General features: G+C 33.4%; 1 protein-coding gene across 1 annotated transcript; it reads right to left on the bottom strand.

Annotated features, from left to right (window-relative positions):
- Positions 1–18,268: 18,268 nt before the first annotated feature.
- LOC136201933 (heavy metal-associated isoprenylated plant protein 28) lies at positions 18,269–19,687 on the bottom strand. The gene is made up of 2 exons (XM_065992316.1): positions 19,547–19,687; positions 18,269–18,634 (listed from the first exon to the last, which is right to left on the bottom strand). The coding sequence occupies exons 1-2, from the start codon at positions 19,671–19,673 to the stop codon at positions 18,405–18,407; spliced, it is 357 nt and encodes a 118-aa protein (XP_065848388.1). The 5' UTR covers positions 19,674–19,687; the 3' UTR covers positions 18,269–18,404.
- Positions 19,688–20,018: the final 331 nt, after the last annotated feature.

Here is a 20,018-nt window from a genome sequence, read left to right as displayed (position 1 = left end):
TTTTGTTAAACCTAAACACATGATTAAAACTGAATTAAATAAGGTTTTAGTTAAAAAGCGTTCCCTGTGGGTTCGATATCTTTTATTACTACAAGCGTATACCATGCACTTGCGGAAATCGCTCAACACTCTCAGAGCAAGAAATGGTCATGGAAGGACTCAACACTGATCTCGGAGTAGAATCATCTCTTGACTCCATTCCTGCTGACCCGTCTCCTCCAAAGACCAAAAAGTTGAGAAGGCTTAAGAAGAAGGCCTACAGATCTCCAGTTATTGACCTCCTGGATGATTCGCCTTTGAGGGATGAAATCACTGATCTTACGTATACTCAGTTTAAGTTCTTCTCATCACATCCTGAGCCCTCTACACAGGAAAAATAAGCCTCTGTTACTCATACTGAGCAACAAGCCAAGACTCCAGATAATCCAAACCAAGCCGAGCAAGAGCTCGAGGTTCTAGCTGCTCAAGGAGACAAACAAGCTAAGGAAAATCATGCTCAACCTGAGGTGCCTCTTCCTGCACCAACTCAAGTCTATGTTGAGCAGGTCAATATCTCTGTGGATCCACCTCCTTCCCATCATATTTCCCAGAATATTGAGCAGTCAGTTCCTGCTGCTAATCAAGATCAAAGTCTAGTTGCTGCCCATATTGGCACTTCTACTCAAGGCCAGCACCAAACACCTCCTCAATCTGGTGCTACTAGAATTCCGGCCAGTGAGTTAAATCCCGAGGCACAATTTGCCTATCTTCATGCAACTGAGTCCGGGCGTCGCATCATTGACTCGGCTCAACATCTTCTCCAGGATTTAAACACTTCTCATGCCGATGCTGCTGGGTCCGCAAATGCTGAATCACAAGAGTTTTCGTCTGTCACTCAGCTTCTAAATGAGATCAAGAATCTCAAAGATTTAGTAAGTGTCATGACCTCAGTCCAAACCCAGCAACCCAAACAAGAATCCTTTGTCAAGCTGACCGAGCTAATATTGATGATGGTGAATCATATGAATTCACTTCAGGGACAGATCAATGTTTTACCTACAGTCAACATGGGCTATACTACCTCTGCTGAGTTAGGTCATTATTTTACCAAGTTGTCTTCTGAGCTGACTGGTACTCGTGACCTTCTCTCCTCACCTTCCCAATGTTCGATGGATGAAATTAGCGAAGCTGTCCGTCTTCTGAATCTGAGTAAAAAGGAAATGGAAACTGATGTGGTGAAAACCAATACTATCCTCCAAACTACTCAGAGCTTATTCAGACATGTGCGTCACACAAACGCTCAGCGTGATATCTACGACAAGGCTGTACTTCGAATGTACCATTAATCTTATGCCCAGCTGACTAGCGCAATATCTTGGCTAACCAAGTCACAGGAATACATGCTCAGCATGATCAGTTCATCTATTCGCGTCCCTGTTACAGTTCTGGATGATGGAGTTCCAGTGCTTGATGGGTTATTTGAAAGCACGAAACGTCTCAAGGCATATTCAGTCAAGCTAACTCGTTCTGCTCTCAATGATACCTCCATCCCTCCTCCGCCTGATGGTGGCAAAACGGGGGAGAAAGCACAAGCTGATGGAACTCAGCCAACGGCAGGACAAAACTTCAGGTAGTCAGCAAAAGAAAGCCAAAGACAAAGGCAAAGGGATAGCTCAAGTCAATAAGAAATAGATTAGCCTTTAGCTTTAAAGATTGACTTGTGTATTTTGTGATGACCATTTATATCAACTTAAGCATTTTTCATTCATACTGTTTTGTTGATAAATGATGCTTATTCTTATACTATATGCTGATCTGTCTAAAATTGAACAAACAAATAAATTCAAAATTAAAAATATACTCAGTACACATCAACTCTGATACATTCACACATAAACTCTGATACTAAAACTATTCATGTATCAAACTGAGTAAAACATTGAACTCTTCTGAAAGTTGACCTAGGTTCATCTGAATTAGATCTTAGAAAGTCTATGAATGAACTAAGTCAGTATAAACATGTCTTCCCTAATTACTCAATTAAATCTTAGAATGTTTAGAGTTAAGTTAAGACAATATATGCAACCCTTACAGGGGAGTAATTTCAGAAGAATCAAATGTAATTCAATCATGGGGAATTCCAAATACTGAGTTCCATAAATTAAATATTTTGCCAACATCAAAATGGGGGAGTTTGTTGAAACACCTTTCCACAAGATTTTGATTTGACAAAATTATTTAAGTTTAATCCATGATTAAGAGACAATTAAATTTAAGTGCTTTAATTTAATTGTACTAATCTGTTTGTTCAATATTGAGTATAAATATAAATGCAAAAGGAAATAAAAATTAAGACAAGTCAAAGTCAGCATGAAAACACAATACAAGCTGAGTGAAGAGCAACTCACCACAAGAGAAGATAAGTCATCTTCAAAACGACAGCTTAAGGATGAAGCTGAACAAAGAAGCTGAGTGGAACGGAACTCAGCATAAAAGAAGTCTGCTTCAGAACTAGATCTTGCGGAACGAAGCTGACCATGGAAGCTGAGTGAAAAAGAACTCAGTATGAGAATTGGTGACAATCAAAGACAATGACTATCGAAGTGAAGCTGAGTGATCTTCAGGACAGCATGAATGATCCGTTAGCTAAAAGACAAATCCGACAATTGTCTGCACCAATAATTAAAGCCTTGGAATTACACAAAAGCCAAATTCCGAGGTGCATGGGTCAACTGTTCTTTGCTATAAGACAAACTACCGTAAGAAGACAAAGCATGTAGGAAGAAGACAAGCCTGACATCTGAAGAAATCAGAAAACAAGATTGGCCTGCACATCTGAAGCTGACCAGAAGCTTGTCCCCCAAAAGAGCCGTTTTGGATTCAACGGACAAATCAAATTCAAATCATTTGATCCTCAAAGTTTAACTATAAAAGGACAAGAAATCTTCTTGGATCATTGCCGAATTACAGAAAATACAATAGAGAAAAATCCAAGCTCAAAGCACTCAAAATCAAGAAAGAAATCTTACACCCACTTTCTATTCCTTGTGTAAATGCTAGATTGATTGTTTTGTAATCATCTAAAGTGTTCTTTATCCCAAAAAGAGCAAGTTGTATCAATTGTGAATTGAGAGTGTCAAGCTGAGTGTTTGGTTGTAAATACTCAGTGGTAGAAAAATCTTGGTGCTGGGTTGTAGCACTTAGTAGGAGTTGAGTAGACGAATAGAGGAAGGTACTCTTGCATATTCAACTGCCTTGTAACCGGTTTGTGCTCTACCTTTAAAGAGCTCAGTATCGGATTCCAAAATCCCGGAGAAGTTTGGGGACTGGACATAGGCGGAGAGGCCGAACCAGGATAAGTGATACTGAGTAATTTCTAACTCTCTTAAAATATATATATGTGCATGTGCTGCTTGTTGTATTTACTCAGCATATAAACTGTTTAAAGCTGACACTGAGTAAATTAGAGTGCTGAGTTGGAAGCTGACCACTAACGTGTCAATTCCCAACTCACAAGTGAAACAGTCTTAGTCAACATCAGACTAAAGCTGTCTTACACTACGATCGGCCAAGCTGACCAAAAAGCTGAGTTAATAAACTCACCAAATTATCAAGTCAGCAAGATTAATTAGCGAAAAAGTTATATTAGTTTCTAACCCCTCCTTGGAACTAATCACACGGGACCAACACTATCAAGCTTACTTTTACTGAATTTCTCCAATTTTTTCTTTCTGGTCAAACCAGTTATAGCCCTTTGCATGGTCTTATAAGTCTCCTCCGAAGGAAGTACACCTCATGGAAACTCATTAAAAATTTTCGGAAAGTCAATGAAGTCGATGATGTTATTATCAACCGAATGATATGGATTAGTAGGGAAGAGCTTATGTATAACATACAACATCGCCATAAAGATTGCATCACCTCTTATTCGTTGTGTCAAAAGTTTCGTATATTTTCTTGTGTGTTAAGCTCTGACTTCCTATAAAGTACATATATCTCTTAACCTGTTCGTCTTCTTTAACTTACTCATTCTCTGCAAAATTGGTTACGGATCACCAAATCTCAACCCGGTGATCAATACGAACTTCCGATTACTGAATTTGAGTTCAACTCCTTTGATGTTGAACCACATCTCTCTATGTTTTGGGTTCGATAGAGTAATATCTCTAGTAATTACCACATGGCATAAAAGAATAGATAATGTGCACACCTCCATATCTGCCAAATGCCCAAAAGAAGATTTCCTAAACATCAACATTTGATCTTTCGATAATTTTCTCTTAACCTTCTTCATCACCTCGATGTCATCCACTATTATTGAAGCCTTTGTATTCATGCTGAATGGGTACTTGAATTTGATGCCTTTTATACTATCATTAAGTGCTACTCTATTCCCTTCTTGGAATCCTTCTTAGCATCATCAACCTTCACAAAAACTGAACTAAGTGTAAGGGAAATAATGAAAGAAAACCATTTCGCAATACCAAACAAATACTTCGCACTACAAACTAAAATTCTATGCATTATAGTTCGTAGTTCAGCGTAATTTGAAACAGGAGTAAAAATGTGACTCCGCATTTATGAAATATCTTCCCAGTCTGTGCAACTGTGAAAGGACAAATCACTTTTGCAGAAGAAAGAAAGAGAAATGGTTAAGTTGTTCTATATATATGAAATGTATTTTGAGAAAGTCTAATTTAAAATAGTCTAGTTTTATAAAGGATGGTCTAGTGAGTCTAAATATATAAATATACCTCTTAATTAGGTCAGTTTTATAATTTACCCATTGCTAAAACACATCTAACCAATTGGTCGGTGAAAACTTGTTAGTTATGTTGATAGTAAAACTGAACCCAATCTAACCAATTGGTCAGTGAAAACTTGTTGGTTATGTTGATAGTAAAACTAAACCCACAAGTGCACCTTTATATTTTGCCTAGGGATCCTCTAGAGTTGAAATCATCTAGAGTTGGTGGAGTTGTAATCATCTCAACTATTAATTGCAAAATTAATGGATGAGATTTGATTAATCAATAAATGACTAATTAAATATTAAAATTTATCAATTAAATCTCATCCATTAATTTTGCAATTAATGGTTGAGATTACAACTCCACCAACACTAGAGGCTTTTTAACTCTAGAGGATCCCTACACCTTTATTTTGTAAGCAAATTTTTTTTTTTATGAAGGGCTATGTAGTCAATAAACCAACAAAGAAATATCTTTCAAAATAAAAGGTAACATGAATTGAGGAACCTCTTCTAACAAAATAAAAGCAGAATTTCAGAGATAAAAATGAAGAGGAGGAAATAATGAATCGACCACTCAAAGATCTACCCCAAGTAATATCCTATAAACACCACCATCTCTAGCAATTTTAAGTCCATTAACATAATACAGTTCAGCAACATCACTCAAAGCCATCCAATTCCTAGCAACAAATATAAAATCACCTCATAACATAGTGAATAGTATGTCTTGAACACTTGTTAGTTCTGTTTGTAAACATAGGCCTAATTCACCCCAAAAGGTACCTCGAAAGGTGATGATTGCCTCATATATTTAAGAAGCCATATAGCTTCCTCATTTAACAATGTTGGATGTTTAACACGCCCCTCTTACGCCCAATTCATTTGGTGCGTGACGCTAATATCAGCGGGAGCCCCAACATTAAACCATGGCTCTGATATCATGTAAACAAAGGCCTAACTCACCCCAAAAGGTACCTCAAAGGGTGAGGATTGTTTCACATATTTAAGGAGTCATATAGCTTCTTCATTTAAAAATGTAGGATGTTTAGAAAGGTCAAAATTGTTAGTTCAGTGTAGGGATGTAAAAGGGGCAGGGCGGGGCAGAGTGGAGAATGCATTTCTCATCCTCGTTCCTGACTAGTTAGGGATTCACCATTCCCATCCCCGTCCCTGACTAGTTGGGGATCCCCATTCACCGTTTATAGATATACCAAAAACGTTATCTACATTCCTCACTCCCATTCACCTCGAGGAATCAGCGTTTATGTTTAAAAAATCAGGACAAAAACGTTTAAGGAACAGTGACTAATAATACAGAGTATTAATGACTATTCAAAATTTTTAATTAAGAGAAAACTAAAAATTGAAAACAGTCAATCACCTAATCAAAATGTACTTAATTTATCCAAAAAAATCAATTATCACGAGGAATAATTAGGGATCATCAGAGTGGGACGGGAATCCCCACCCTGCGGGATACCTTTCCCCATCCCCATCCCATCCCTATCACCGGAGACAAAAGTATCTCCATCCCCCATCCCATAGGGATCTTTATCGGGCATTCCCCGTCTACATCGGGATCGACGGGGACGGGGAATCCCCGTCCCATTGCAAATTTGTTGTGAGCACTATCTGTTAGATGCAGTGGTCAGGTTAATGTTTTTAACAATTAATTAGACTATGAAGTCTAGCTTCACATCATGAATAAAGATATAAATTTGCAAAGAGAAGTAATGGGATGTTCATCAAAGTAGATTCAACTGGTAATCAGAAATACATCAATAACATAATGGTACTGAAAACCTGAATTAAACAAGCACTTCACACATCAATCATTATTATTATTTCATACTTGATTTATTCAACCTTTGTTACTCAGAACAAGCACTGCACTAAAATCAAATAAAAACCAAAATCAGAACTAAGTGAAAAGATAATTGATTTATTCATCCTTCCATAATCACAATCTTACTCTTTTCGTACATACTTGCGAGCCCAAATATGCTTCCCACTGATCCAAAACTTTGCCATAGGTTTCCCTTTCAAGATTTTATCAACAGCACTAACAGAATCTAGAATCATTTTTGCAAACAACGGTTGTGAATTTTCCGGCACGTTTTCTTGCATTTCAACGTCAACAACACACTCACCAATCATCTTATTAAAAACATCTGCAACTTCCTCTTTGGTCACCGGAAAACCCCTTGAAAAGGTCAAAAACATCGTCCTGTCATCTTCAGAGAAACTTTTACTAGGATTCCAGCCCCATAATCCGCCTTCCAGGGAGCTGAAATCCACTCCTCTTGGTAAAATGTTCACACTCCCGAACACAGGATGAGGAAAACCAGGGATTACTAATGGTTGGCTTGGACTTGACGATCTAGAATTTTCTTTCGCTAAAACAAGCTGCAATATATCTGTGAAAATCCGAGAACAAACAACGTTAAGAAAATTCTTCACTCCATTAATTGTAGAAAACTTGTTACGGCGAAACATGTGTAGAGAAATGTCCCTCTCCATAACCTTAGCAGTGAGAGGGATTCCTCTGCCGCGGAGGCGAGAATTGGTGTCTGATTCAAGACATTTCAAGCATAAAGCCGCCTCATCTGCAATGCAATTCAGAACAATATCGGAGAGGCGAACAAGCTTCATAACCATGTTTGGATATCTTTTTTCCTCTAACCATAGCCATAGAGCCATGATTAGAAGAGACTCTGCAGGTTTTCGACTCAAACCAATCACCATTCGAGAGAATACCTCTCGATCCATAGTATGATAGGCATGAAGCTCTTCCAATGTAATTGAAGACATTTGTTAATAGCTGCTTCTGGAGAAACTATGAAACTATGAAACTGTCTATATAAAGGTGATTCTAGAGAAACTATGAAGCTGTCTATGTAATGGTGATTCTGGTGAAATTCTCAAGCTGTTTATATAATGGAGATTCTGGGGAAACTATGAAACTATGAAGGTGTTTATATAATGGTTATTTTTTTACAGAGTATGCAAGCTAATCAAAATCATATGTTGAGTTCTGATACTCATCGTTTTGAAGGATAATCAAGAAAAGGAGATAAGCATTGGTTTGAGGCTGTTTCACATGTTGAGGTCTGACAGTGGACTTCCTTTTTGCAAAATGACAAAATGTTACAGAAGTTCTGGTATTCTTACCACAATTTACGAACTGCCAAGCCTGGGGGAAAAACCCAAGTTATAGTTAACACTTTTAATGTTGATATCTGCCTTGGATATTTCATACTTTGAACTTGATTCTCTTTGGATTTCTTAAGATTATGGGTTTAAATGTTTCTTGACAACTTCAGTTAGTAATAGAATTTGAACATAAGCATGTGGGGCATTTGTGTACAGATAACAAAATCATGTTATTAATATGCACAAAAGCTATCACGGAGGCAAAACAATAGGCACCCAAACCCTTAAACTTGTAAGTTTTTTTCACCTGGCCTCCTCAACTTAGGGGACAACCTCTAACCCCCTCAACTCTCCAAAAACATCACATACAGCCTCTTACATCCCTATGTTCGGTCAAAATATTGACCCGTGTAGAAAACGTGTTTGACTGTTGACCACACCAATGCTACGTGTCATTTTTTATTAAATTTTTCCATTGAGACCCCTGCTCGGCGAGAAAGCCCATTTGTACTCGGCGAGCAACTACCAGAGATGGATTTCGATCAGAATTCTTATGCCAGAATGAAAAATTTTAATAAAAAGTGACACGTGACATTGGTGAGGTCAACAATCAAGCACGTTTTCTACACGGGTCAATATTTTGACCGAACATAGGGGTGTAAGAGGTTGTATGTGATGTTTTTGGAGAGTTGAAGGGGTTGAGAGGTTGTCCCCTAAGTTGAGGGGGCCAGGTGAAAAAAATTACAAGTTTAGAGGGCTGGGTGCCTATTAAGCCTAAAAAAAAAATAAAAAAAACTAATACCTTAATGCACCAAAAAAAAATGTAATAGTTTGATAAAAAAAAAATTAAGCAACTAATTAATGGAATTTTAATATATATCAAGATGAGTATGTGTTTTACACACTTCAAATCCATTAAAGCACTTGCTTACATAGTGTATGAGGGAAATAATAAAATTATTCTTGAGCTTAAGCTATCGTCTTGAACTTTTTTATTAGTTGTTTACTTTTCGAGAGATTAATTAATAATGGTAGATTTTCCATTATTGTAAGTTTAATAATAAGGGTACTCATTTCCGTTATTAAAAACAATTAGCAAGGCAACGTTTAACAAATGGTCAATAAGTGGTTTTCCACTTATTAAAAGTCTTTACTAAGAGTATTTGGACTTTTAATAACAAATTTTTCCATTACTAAAAGCTCTTTTTTTGCGGTGTAATCAGAGATGGAAATTAAAGTTGCCATGACTAGAAGTGCAAAACAACACTTTTCTTTGACTAGAAACTTCTCTTTAGATAGAATCTCAAGTGTTATTTGGTAGGTTAGGTGTGAACTACACATATCCTTTTTGAGAAAAGAAACTATATCCGTTTCATCGAATTTGATGTCACATTACATATTTTCAAGTCTATAATTTATATGCATAATTAATCAAATACTATTTCATTAATTAGATAATATTCATATTTTATTATTTAAGGTGTACTTTTACATTAAATGATTAGTTCAATGCATAGATAACGTGGTATGACGTGTCAAGGAACCAATTAAACTAAAAAGTTTAAGTTGATATCAAGCCCAAAAATAGCTTTTTCTTAAGCAAAATAGCTTATTTATTATATCTGGAACATCCCCTCACACGTATAACCCTTTACCATATGTACAAAGCATGCTTATTTTATCATGTTTTGAAATTTCAGCAATTAATGGGGTTGCTGCTTAACCACTTTGTTTAAAGCTCTGATTCCATGTTATGGAACCAATTAAAATTAAAAGGTTAAAAGGATAGTTAAGGCCATAATATATTATATCTCACGTGGTGGACATATAATAACATTTTCCTTGTGGAAACAATTATGTGTGAGAATCCGTGGTATTTGACGTACCTGAAACTCTTCCCACAAATTTAATCAACCATTTTTGTTATGATTATAAAATTTATTTTATCTCGTTAATTTGTCAAATTTTACCAATTTCAATGCTAAGTTTATACGTAAAGACCAATTTGATTTAAAATTATGAAGACTATCAATTTTAAGGATCATTTTAACCTTTTAGTTCTAAAAAAAATTCCATTTTTTTGTGTGTGGCTCAATTATAGTTGGTATATAATTATACTCTTTTGTCTTTTTGGCATACTCTAAAGTATAGTGATTTTTATGTTAGAAAATGTAAAATTGAATGACTTTATGTTATCTTTTAAAATGTAAGGACCATAATGTTAGTATGGATAAAGTACATAGGCCATGAATGTAATTTACCTCATAACTAAGTGGTTGTTTGATAATAAAATTAAACACTTAATTACATATATTAATTGCTTATTGATTTTTAGCTTGTTTGATAAAGTCACTACAAAAATTTGTTAACAATTAAAATATTTAATGTAAATTTTAAGTTGAATATTATCAAATAATCATTTAGTTTTTACGTTAGTTAAATTATATCTTTATATACACTAGGTTATATTTTTTTTTTGACAACCAAAGAAGCATATATTAAGAATCAAGAAGAAGCATATTACAAATAAAATCAGGGGGTACAGAAAACCACTCACCCCGATGTAAAGGTAAAATACTACTTCTAGCTAACAAATGAGCAACAGAATTTGCGGAACGACAGACAAATCGAATAGAGCAGTTAGAAAACTCGTTCAATGAAAATTGACAATCATTGACTAAGGCGTTAAAAGGAGATGAAACCTCTAACGGGCGGGCCATAGACTGTACCACGATCAAAGAATCTGATTCAATGATTACATCCTTCCATCCACGGTCTTTGATCCAACTGAGAGCTTCACGGACCGATAGCGCTTCAATGAACGATGCATCTTGATAATTCTGCAAGGTACCATTTTTAGCCACAACCAACCGGCCCAACTCGTCCCGAACAATACATCCAAACCCAGCCACATTCTCGTCCGCAAACGAAGCACCATCCACATTCAATTTTAGAAAACCTGCAGGAGGACGCTGCCACACCGTCGGGCTCGGCATGGCCGGACTGCCTGAATGAGAAGCCGACATATGTGCTCTCTTCTAGGCCTGCAGAAAGGAACCAGCCGAATGGTAGAGGAATGAGGCTTGTGAATCCTTCCGATTCCACACAATGTTATTTCTATAACCCCAAATAATCCACCATAAAACTGCTACAAGCTCAACAAGCTCCACTAGTTTAGAGAAGATCTAGCCCCAATAATCCAAAATATTATGAAATTGAGTTTCCACTTCCCCAATAGGAGAAAGAGTCCAAATAGCTCGAGCCATAGTACATGTGAGAAAAATATGATAAGAATCTTTCATCGTCCCATGACAAAGCTCACATAAATCTGAGATTGGAACCTTCCGAGCTTTCAGCGCAATTTTAGAGGGGAAACAGTTAGCAAGAATCCGCCAAAGAAGGTTCTTAACCTTAGGAGGCACTTTAAGATTCCAAATTCTATTCCATACTGGAGAATCAATGAACCAATTTGTTCCAAATTTAGATATAAGCTTTCGGTACCCACTTTTAATTGTATGGTTGCCCCGGCGGTCATCTTTCCAGTACCACACATCATGATCGACCCGATTAGATAAGGGGATACAGAGAATAAGTTCTGCATCCCGAGGAACAAAAATGCCTGAAACTAACTCAACATCCCACGACCGCCGACCCTCCTCCATAAGATCAGCCGCCACTTCCACCCCTAACCCATCCAATTTTTCACTTTCGATATATATACGGAAAATGATTGTCAGGGAGTCACGGGTCTTCCCAAATCCGGACCTCACCACCCGCCCCTACAAACCTGCGTATACTTGACTTTAACAACTCCTGAGCACCCATAATACTACGCCAGATAAAGCTAGGCCCATCAGATAACGATGCATCAAGAAAATAGATATCTGGATAATAAAGAGCCTTAAAATCTCGTGCCACAAGAGACTCAGGATTTGAGCTAAGTCGCCAACCTTGTTTAGCCAATAAAGCTAAGTTGAAATTATGCAAATTTCTGAACCCCATTCCACCAAATTTTTTAGGACAGCATAGCTTATCCCACGATTTCCAATGTAAACTACCTTTACCCGAACCAACCGATCTCCACCAAAAAGAATTCATCAACTTCTCTAGATCATCACAGATATTCACAGGAAATAGGAAAAGACTCAGAGCATAAGTAGGAAGCACCTCCACTACCGATTTGATCATAATCTCCTTACCTGCTCTTGATAGAAACCTGGCTTTCCAACTCTTCAATCTAGACCGCACCATGTCCTTTGCAAAGCCAAAAACTTGTGACATATTCCTTCCCACCACCGAAGGAAGACCCAGATACTTATCCCGGAGGGCTACAGTGGAAACCCCCAAAATATTCCTAGTTTCTGCACACTCGCCATCTAGGCAGTTTCGGCTGAAAGATATAAAAGATTTTGATAAATTTATTTTCTGTCCAGAAGCACGCTCATAATCATTTAGAGCTTGTTTAATTGCTGAAGCTTCTGATCGATTCGCTCCGAAGAATATAGGTCTTCAAACAATTGAATTAAGAGTTGAAATGAACTTAAAACATGGCGATCATAATCAATTTAGTCCAAACTGTAGTTTAGATATCAATTGAGCTCTCAAATTAGTAATAAATTTTTGAAAAATTAGCCAAAATTTTATAAAGTTTTTATATTAAAACTGATTATATAAAAGCTTGAAAATATACTTATTCAATTTGATTTAAATTAACCATGACTGCAATCTTTATGGAACATTTTAATCCTTAATTTTTAAATATTTTTCCATATACAAATGTGTGTCTCAATTAGTTGGCATGTATTTATACTCTTTTGTCTTTTTAGCATAATCTAAAGTTGAATGACTTTTGTGTTAGAAACTGTAAAATTGAGTAACTTTTATATTATCTTTTAAAGTTTAGTGACAATAATATTAGCATGGATAAAATTCAATGGTCATAGGTGTAATTTAACATCTAGGAGTTGTTTGATAATAAAATTAAACACTGAATTTAATATAATTACTTATTTATTTTTAGTATGTTTAATAACATCTTTGAAAACTTCAATTAAATAAAAAAAAATTATATTTAAAATATTTATATAAACTTGAAGTTGAATTTTATCAAATGATCATTAAGTTTATGAAATAATGATTTTTCTTTTGACTGGTATGAAATAATGATTTAGTTTTTACCTTAATTAAATTACATCTTTATTTAAAAAAAAATTAAATCTCTATAAATGTTATTACATGTGTCTTCACACAGTTCAATTAATACTTAAAATGGTCTTAAAATTTAGTAGTTATGATCAATTTAGTTTAAACTGAAAATTTAAGTATCAATTCAATTATTAAATTGGTAAATTTTAACAAATTAATCTAAATTTCATAAATTATTTATATTAAATTTATTATATCTCGGTTATTTTTTTAAAATTTTCCGACTTAAATATTGAGTTGATACATAAAATTCAATTTGATTTAAATTGATCATGACTGTCATCTTTAGAAACAATTTTAATCCTTAATTCTCAAACAATTTCCATTTTATATGTGTAGCTCTCAATTAGTTGGTATGTAATTATACGCTTTTCTCCTTTTGCATAATTCAAAGTGGAGTGACTTTTGTGTTAAAATGTGTAAAGTTGATTGACTTTATATTATTTTTTAAAGTTTAGTTACTATAAAGTTAGTATCAAAGCTGGCTCCACTGGAAGCCCGCCCCATAGGGCCTTTGATTTGAGGGGGACTGCAATTTAAAATATATTTTAATTAAGACTTGCCATTTAAAGGGGTGTCCAATCCCAAATATTTTTCAATTACAATAATTATTTAGATCTCAATTCTTAAAACTTATGTGCTCTGGTACATTTGGAGAAATCGGAACAGCCCGCTTTGGGACGGTCCGACGCTATCAGCCACCATTGCAGTCAGTGGCGGAGCCAGGAATTTAGATTTGGGGGGCCTAATTTTAGTCGTGGGGTTAAGGGTAAATTTTAACGGACTGGACAAAAAAAATTTGGTGTCCAACGCGTTAAAACTGTAAAAATGTTATAAGTTTCTAGAAATTAGCATTGAACTAATAGAAAATTAAATATGTTTACTCTTTTCACGTTGTACACTTTTAATGTTTTAGCGAGCACACCATCATTTTGGTGTGTTCGCTAAAACATTAAAAGTGTTCGACGGTGTGTTCAATAAACATTAAAAGTGTCCAATGTGAAAATAGTAAACATATTTAATTTTTTATTAGTTCAATGCTAATTTCTAAAAACTTATAACATTTTTACCGTTTTTATTTTTAATTTTTTTTATATTTTTTATAAATTAAAATTTAATTTAAAAACTAAGTTATTTGAATCTCAAAAATAAAAAATTAGTTTTTTTAATGGTAAAGACATAATAAAAATGTTAATTAATTAATTAATAATAGTAACATGTTTTATAATTATTGAAAAAGAAACTTAAAATAAATAAAAACTTTCTAAAACTAAAACATTAAAAGTGTCCAATGTGAAAATAGTAAACATATTTAATTTTTTATTAGTTCAATGCTAATTTCTAAAAACTTATAACATTTTTACCGTTTTTATTTTTAATTTTTTTTATATTTTTCATAAATTAAAATTTAATTTAAAAACTAAGTTATTTGAATCTCAAAAATAAAAAATTAGTTTTTTTAATAGTAAAGACATAATAAAAATGTTAATTAATTAATTAATAATAGTAACATGTTTTATAATTATTGAAAAAGAAACTTAAAATAAATAAAAACTTTCTAAAATAAAATAAGTTTTAAGAGAGTTGAACCTAAAGACCTCTTAAATATAAGCATGCATTCTTAACCATCTCATCCACCTTCAAACATTGAAATACTACCACATAGAATCAATGTATACCAATTTTAAGAGGGACTACAAGGGACAAAACGGAAAATACTGAAGGACGGAGCCGGTGGCCAGGGGGCTCTGGCCCCCCCCAAGCACTGGGCTGGCTCCGCCCCTGATTGCAGTATGAACTGCAGTTTGATTTCTTATATCAGTACCTTTCGGATCAGCATTTGCTGGTTTGCTGCCCTGCCCCATCTTCATATGTTGATCGAGGGATTTACTGGTCAGGCCCTCCTCCGGGTCATGTTAAAGTGAACATTGATGTCGCTATCTTCCGTGACAGTCGACAAATTGGGACTGGTACTGTTGCAAGGGATCAGTTCAACAAGTTTTTATGTTGTCTCTCGGTAACTAAATATAGTTTTGTTGAGCATGTGGTTGCAGAAGCTATTAATCTGAAGGAGGTTCTTTCCTGGTTGATCACAAGGCACATCCCTGCATTACATATTGAGATGGACTCCAAAATTGTTATTAATGCTATTCTCCAGGATTCGTAGGATTTGTCTGAGTTCGGTTCTATTATTTAATAGTAATCATTAGTGGCGAATACAGGATTACTCGGTTGAGAAGGGAGGGGGGGATTTTACACGTGCATTTGGAAAAAAAAAATTACTGAATCGAACTTGCTTAATTTTTTTTTTGTATATATGTGTGTTATAATTTGAATGGTCAAGAACCAATGGACAATTTCTCAAAATTAAGCTAGATTTCGTTTAATAGTCCTAGCATGTAAAAAAAAATTGGATTTAGGGAGGACTGAAAAAAATTAAAAAATATTTGATTTCAGATGGCCTACCAGGCAAAAAAAATTAATAATTTGGATTTAAGGAGGCCTAACAGCCCAAAAAATAGAAATTTGGATTTATGGATTAGAAATTTGGATTTAAAAACGCCTAACAGGCAAAACAAATTAGAAATTTAGATTTATAGAGGCCTAATAGGCCAAAAAAAATTAGAAATTTAGATTTAGGGAGTACCTAATAGGTCTAAAATATTGAAATTTTGAATTTTAAACAAGCCTAACACGTAATAGGATATATTTAATTTTTTATTAGTCTAATGCTAGTTTCTAAAAAAGTTATAACATTTTGAAATTTTTTTATTTTTAGTTTTAAAATTTTAAAATTTAATTTTTTTAATGGAAAAGAGATAATAAAAATAAGTTCAAAAGTATTATGAAAATAGATTAATTAATAACGGTAACATAGTTTGATAATTATTGAAAAATAAAATTTATATAATAAACACATTTTATAAAATAAATTGAGGTTGTGGAGAATTGAACCTAGGAACTTTTAAAAAGAAGCAAATGTTTTTAACCAGCTTATCTATTTTGAAACAATTAAATATTACTACATAGAGTCTATAAAGACTAGCATTAAGAGGGACCGAAACTACTTGTGACCATGGTGGTTCCGGCGGCTGGAAGAGCCGGGCCCCTCCCTGTCTCCGCCCCTGGTAATCATTTGAAGGTTTTTTTTTTTTTTTTTTTTTTTTTGCTGACGTGTTATTTATGAAAGATGGATCCTTTTAGTTCAATTAGTTTCATTACATGGTATTAGAGCCAACTATAAGAAATGGAACTTTTTGTCGAGAAATATAATTCACTATTAATTGTTATATATTTGTGATGAATTACTAATTTCTCCATAAAAGATGACTATTTGTGCTGAATTTACAATTCCACCTAGCGGTGGCAACAAGGATATAAGTTTCCAATACATCGATCGATTCCAAATCGTGTTTAGCTTCTTCTTCAAATCAATGTGTTTCCAATAAAGAGTCTAAATGCGCCACATTACAAAAAAAAAACATGTTTCCACTCTTTCGTGATACAGCTTCAATAATATTTTTATGGCCTTATAGCCAGGGGCGGAGCCAGCCAACCCCCTCCCCCCGGCCACCGGCTCCGCCCTTGAGTATTGTTAGTTTTATCTCGTGTAGCCCTCTCTAATATTGGTATATATTTAACCTATGTAGTATTTTATCAATAGTTTAAAGTGTTTAAGTTGTTAACACTCTTGTTTTAAAGTGAGAGGTCATGGTTTCAAACCATACCAAGCTCATTTTTTTTTGTTGTATTTGAACTTATTTTTAGTATATCTATTTTTTAAGAATTTATTATCTATAAAAAAAATCAACTGTTTTACTTTTGAGACTCAATTAACTTAATTTCTAAATTAAATTTTATGAAAAATTTAAAAAATTTATATCTAAAAATAAAAAAAATGTGAAAATATTATAATTTATAGGAAATATAACCCAAAACGATAAAGTTTTAATGTGCTGGAATCTTAAAAAGATTTGCCCAGCCCTGACGGACTGGATTTCGAAAAATTACTCCCATTAGTCGGACTAAAATTAACCCTTCCAACTGTCAATTCCTGACTCTGCCACTGCTTATAACCGCCAACATCCGATATCGAGGGCACTATCATCACTGGATGAAGGAGAGGGTTTGTCATTAAAACCAACATCACCAACCACAATATCGACAAAGGTTGTTGTTAGTTCAAAAAGCTAGATAATGTTAGTATGAGTAATAAGGTACTTAAAGCTAAATAAATTCCACTTCAAAAAAAAAAAAAAAAAGCTAAATAAATTCATTCTTAAATATTGTTAACTGTAATAAAAATATGTCCTTTTTTTTACATAATTTATTTTTGAAATAAAATGTAAAAATATTCCTAACGTTCATGTTCAAGAACAATTTTACTCCTAACTTTTAAAATGGTGCAATTTTACTTTTAACATTGGCAACCAAAAATTTTTTTACCCCTAATGTTGGCAAGTTGGGTCAATTTCAGACATTATTATAAAATACAGATATTTTATTCCTTATTATGTATTAATTGCATATCAGTTGGTTCTAAAAAAAAATTCATATTTTTTTTTATGATTTAATAATAGAATTCAAGATTAATATTTATAAATATTAGGTAAAATATTTAAATTTTTTTTTGTCCAACTCATACAAAAGATATTTTTTTTATTTTGTTTTGAAATTTTTTTCACGTCTAATCATATGTTATTGATATGCACTAACCATTGATAAATTGATCCACATGTGAGGTGTAGATGGCAAGATTTGTGATCGAGAAGACAACTTGATGAAATATTTCTCAAATTGATCCAATTTGACAACGTTAGAGGTAAAATTACTCTTAGCTGCCAATGTTAGGAGTAAAACTGCACCATTTTAGATGTTAGGATTAAAATTGCTCCTGATTGTAAACGTTAGGGGTATTTTTGCACTTTATCCCTTTATTTTTCTAATTTAATTTTACTCGTACTTATTTGTTAGGGTTCTCATGAGCTACTTCGCCATCCATGGTCAGGTATATTACTCTAGGAGTATTCTAAAATTGCATTGGTCGGGTGTCGACTCCAGGAGTACTCTAAAAACACATCGATCTATTTTGCAACAAAGAATAGTACAATTCTCCATGTGTAACGTAGACCCATAATTATTATAAAATATCTCACTATTTTAATTATTAAGTGGGATTACAATACATGTTTCAAAATGTGAATTAGAAGTCCTCCAAATAATATGAAAGACCGAATGCTTAATATAAGAACTCCTCTTTTTTAACAAGATAATATTTATAAAATGGGCAATATTGTACATGAGCATAGAGAGTTCAAAATGAAAGTGATCTAGTAAAGATCTTTCTCCAAGCCTTGAAGCTTAAAGTGTGAGATCTAGTTATGGAAAAAGAAGGCTTGGAATTTTCCATTTGAAAATCATCACCATTCCAAAACCGAGCTTCTTTTCTCTTGCTTTTCATTGTTGCTAACACATCATATTTGTTGCATATTCCCCATACTGTTACTTTCTGTTGTTTGTAATCTACATTTACTGAATAAATTCCTGCAAATTAATATTCCTTTCACAAATTAAAATTATACAATCTTTCTTCAAAAATCACAATATAATTAAATTATACTAACCAAATTAATTTACAACTTAATTAAAATAGATTGGGACAAATTTAAACTTATACTTAACTAAAATTACATAATAAAAAAAAGTTAATAAAATAAAATTGGAGTCGTCTTAATTATAAAGCCATTAAAACAAGCGTTTTAGGCATCATATATTTTAAGGTTCCAATTTTTTTATAATTAAAACAGATTTTTAATTTATAAACAAACTAACATATAAATAACTCAAAATAATAACTTACTATATAATAAATATTAACATTTAAGTAAAAAATATTTTAATTTATGTAATTATTATAAATTATTATTTTTAATGCTATTAGAAATTATTTAGCACTTGAGTTTTCTATAAATTTTATAATAAATGTTACAAAAATTACAAGCATAGTTTATTAGCTTTTTTCTTTATCTACTCAATTAATTATGAAAGCTTAATTAAAAAATTTACAAAAAAAATAAATATCTAGAAGAATAAATTATACATATTAAATATACGGAAACATTTTTTAACGTGTATAATTTTCAAAAGATCTAATTAAATAATTTGTTCTAGGCCTCGCTAGATCTAGACTCGGCCATGAATAAAATGCTGATAATTGCAATGGTGGATTAAATAACAAACATGTTGAACACCTTTGTAAATTATTTCTAACATTTAATGTCTATTTGTTTCTATTTTTCCGAAACACCAGATAAAAAAATTATTTTATAAAATTCTGAAACAACGGCTTCTAACTGAAAAAATAACTAATATCTATTTTATGCCAGCAGCGAACAACAAACAACTAACAATAACAACAAATAAATAATAGCAAACATCAATAACAAACGGTTGTACCTTTGAGACCGGACAATGCTTTCTTGACTTTCCTTTCACAGCCATAAGAATAGAGAGGGACTATCATCTCCACATATTGTGCCTCAACATTCTTTGAATCAACTGCAACTATCTGCATATTCTCCATTTTAATTCCAGTCAAGAACTTCTTCATATATTGCTTCATTTCATCAATATCCTATATATATATATATAGAGGAAGGATATAATTAAACCCTTCGGCCTGAAAAGGAAAATCCTCTTTTCAACTTTTACTTTTCATTATTCTGTTTAGTTTTTTTAAGATTAGGATTGTGAGTCGGATTAGTGGAGAGAAGCGTCAGCAGCTATGTCTTGTTCAGACCAAAAGGTATTAACTTTTCATACCATATTGGCTCCCATGTGCCTTGCTTTACCTTGTTCATTAAGCTGCTCTTCGTGTGAATATATATATATATTCGGAATATCCTAATATCAACATTGATGCGTATGA

This window comes from Euphorbia lathyris, chromosome 8 (assembly GCF_963576675.1).
Source record: "Euphorbia lathyris chromosome 8, ddEupLath1.1, whole genome shotgun sequence".
Classification (NCBI taxonomy): domain Eukaryota; kingdom Viridiplantae; phylum Streptophyta; class Magnoliopsida; order Malpighiales; family Euphorbiaceae; genus Euphorbia; species Euphorbia lathyris.
The sequence above is the reverse complement of the archived record's forward strand: the minus strand, read 5'-3'. Positions and strand labels throughout refer to the sequence as shown.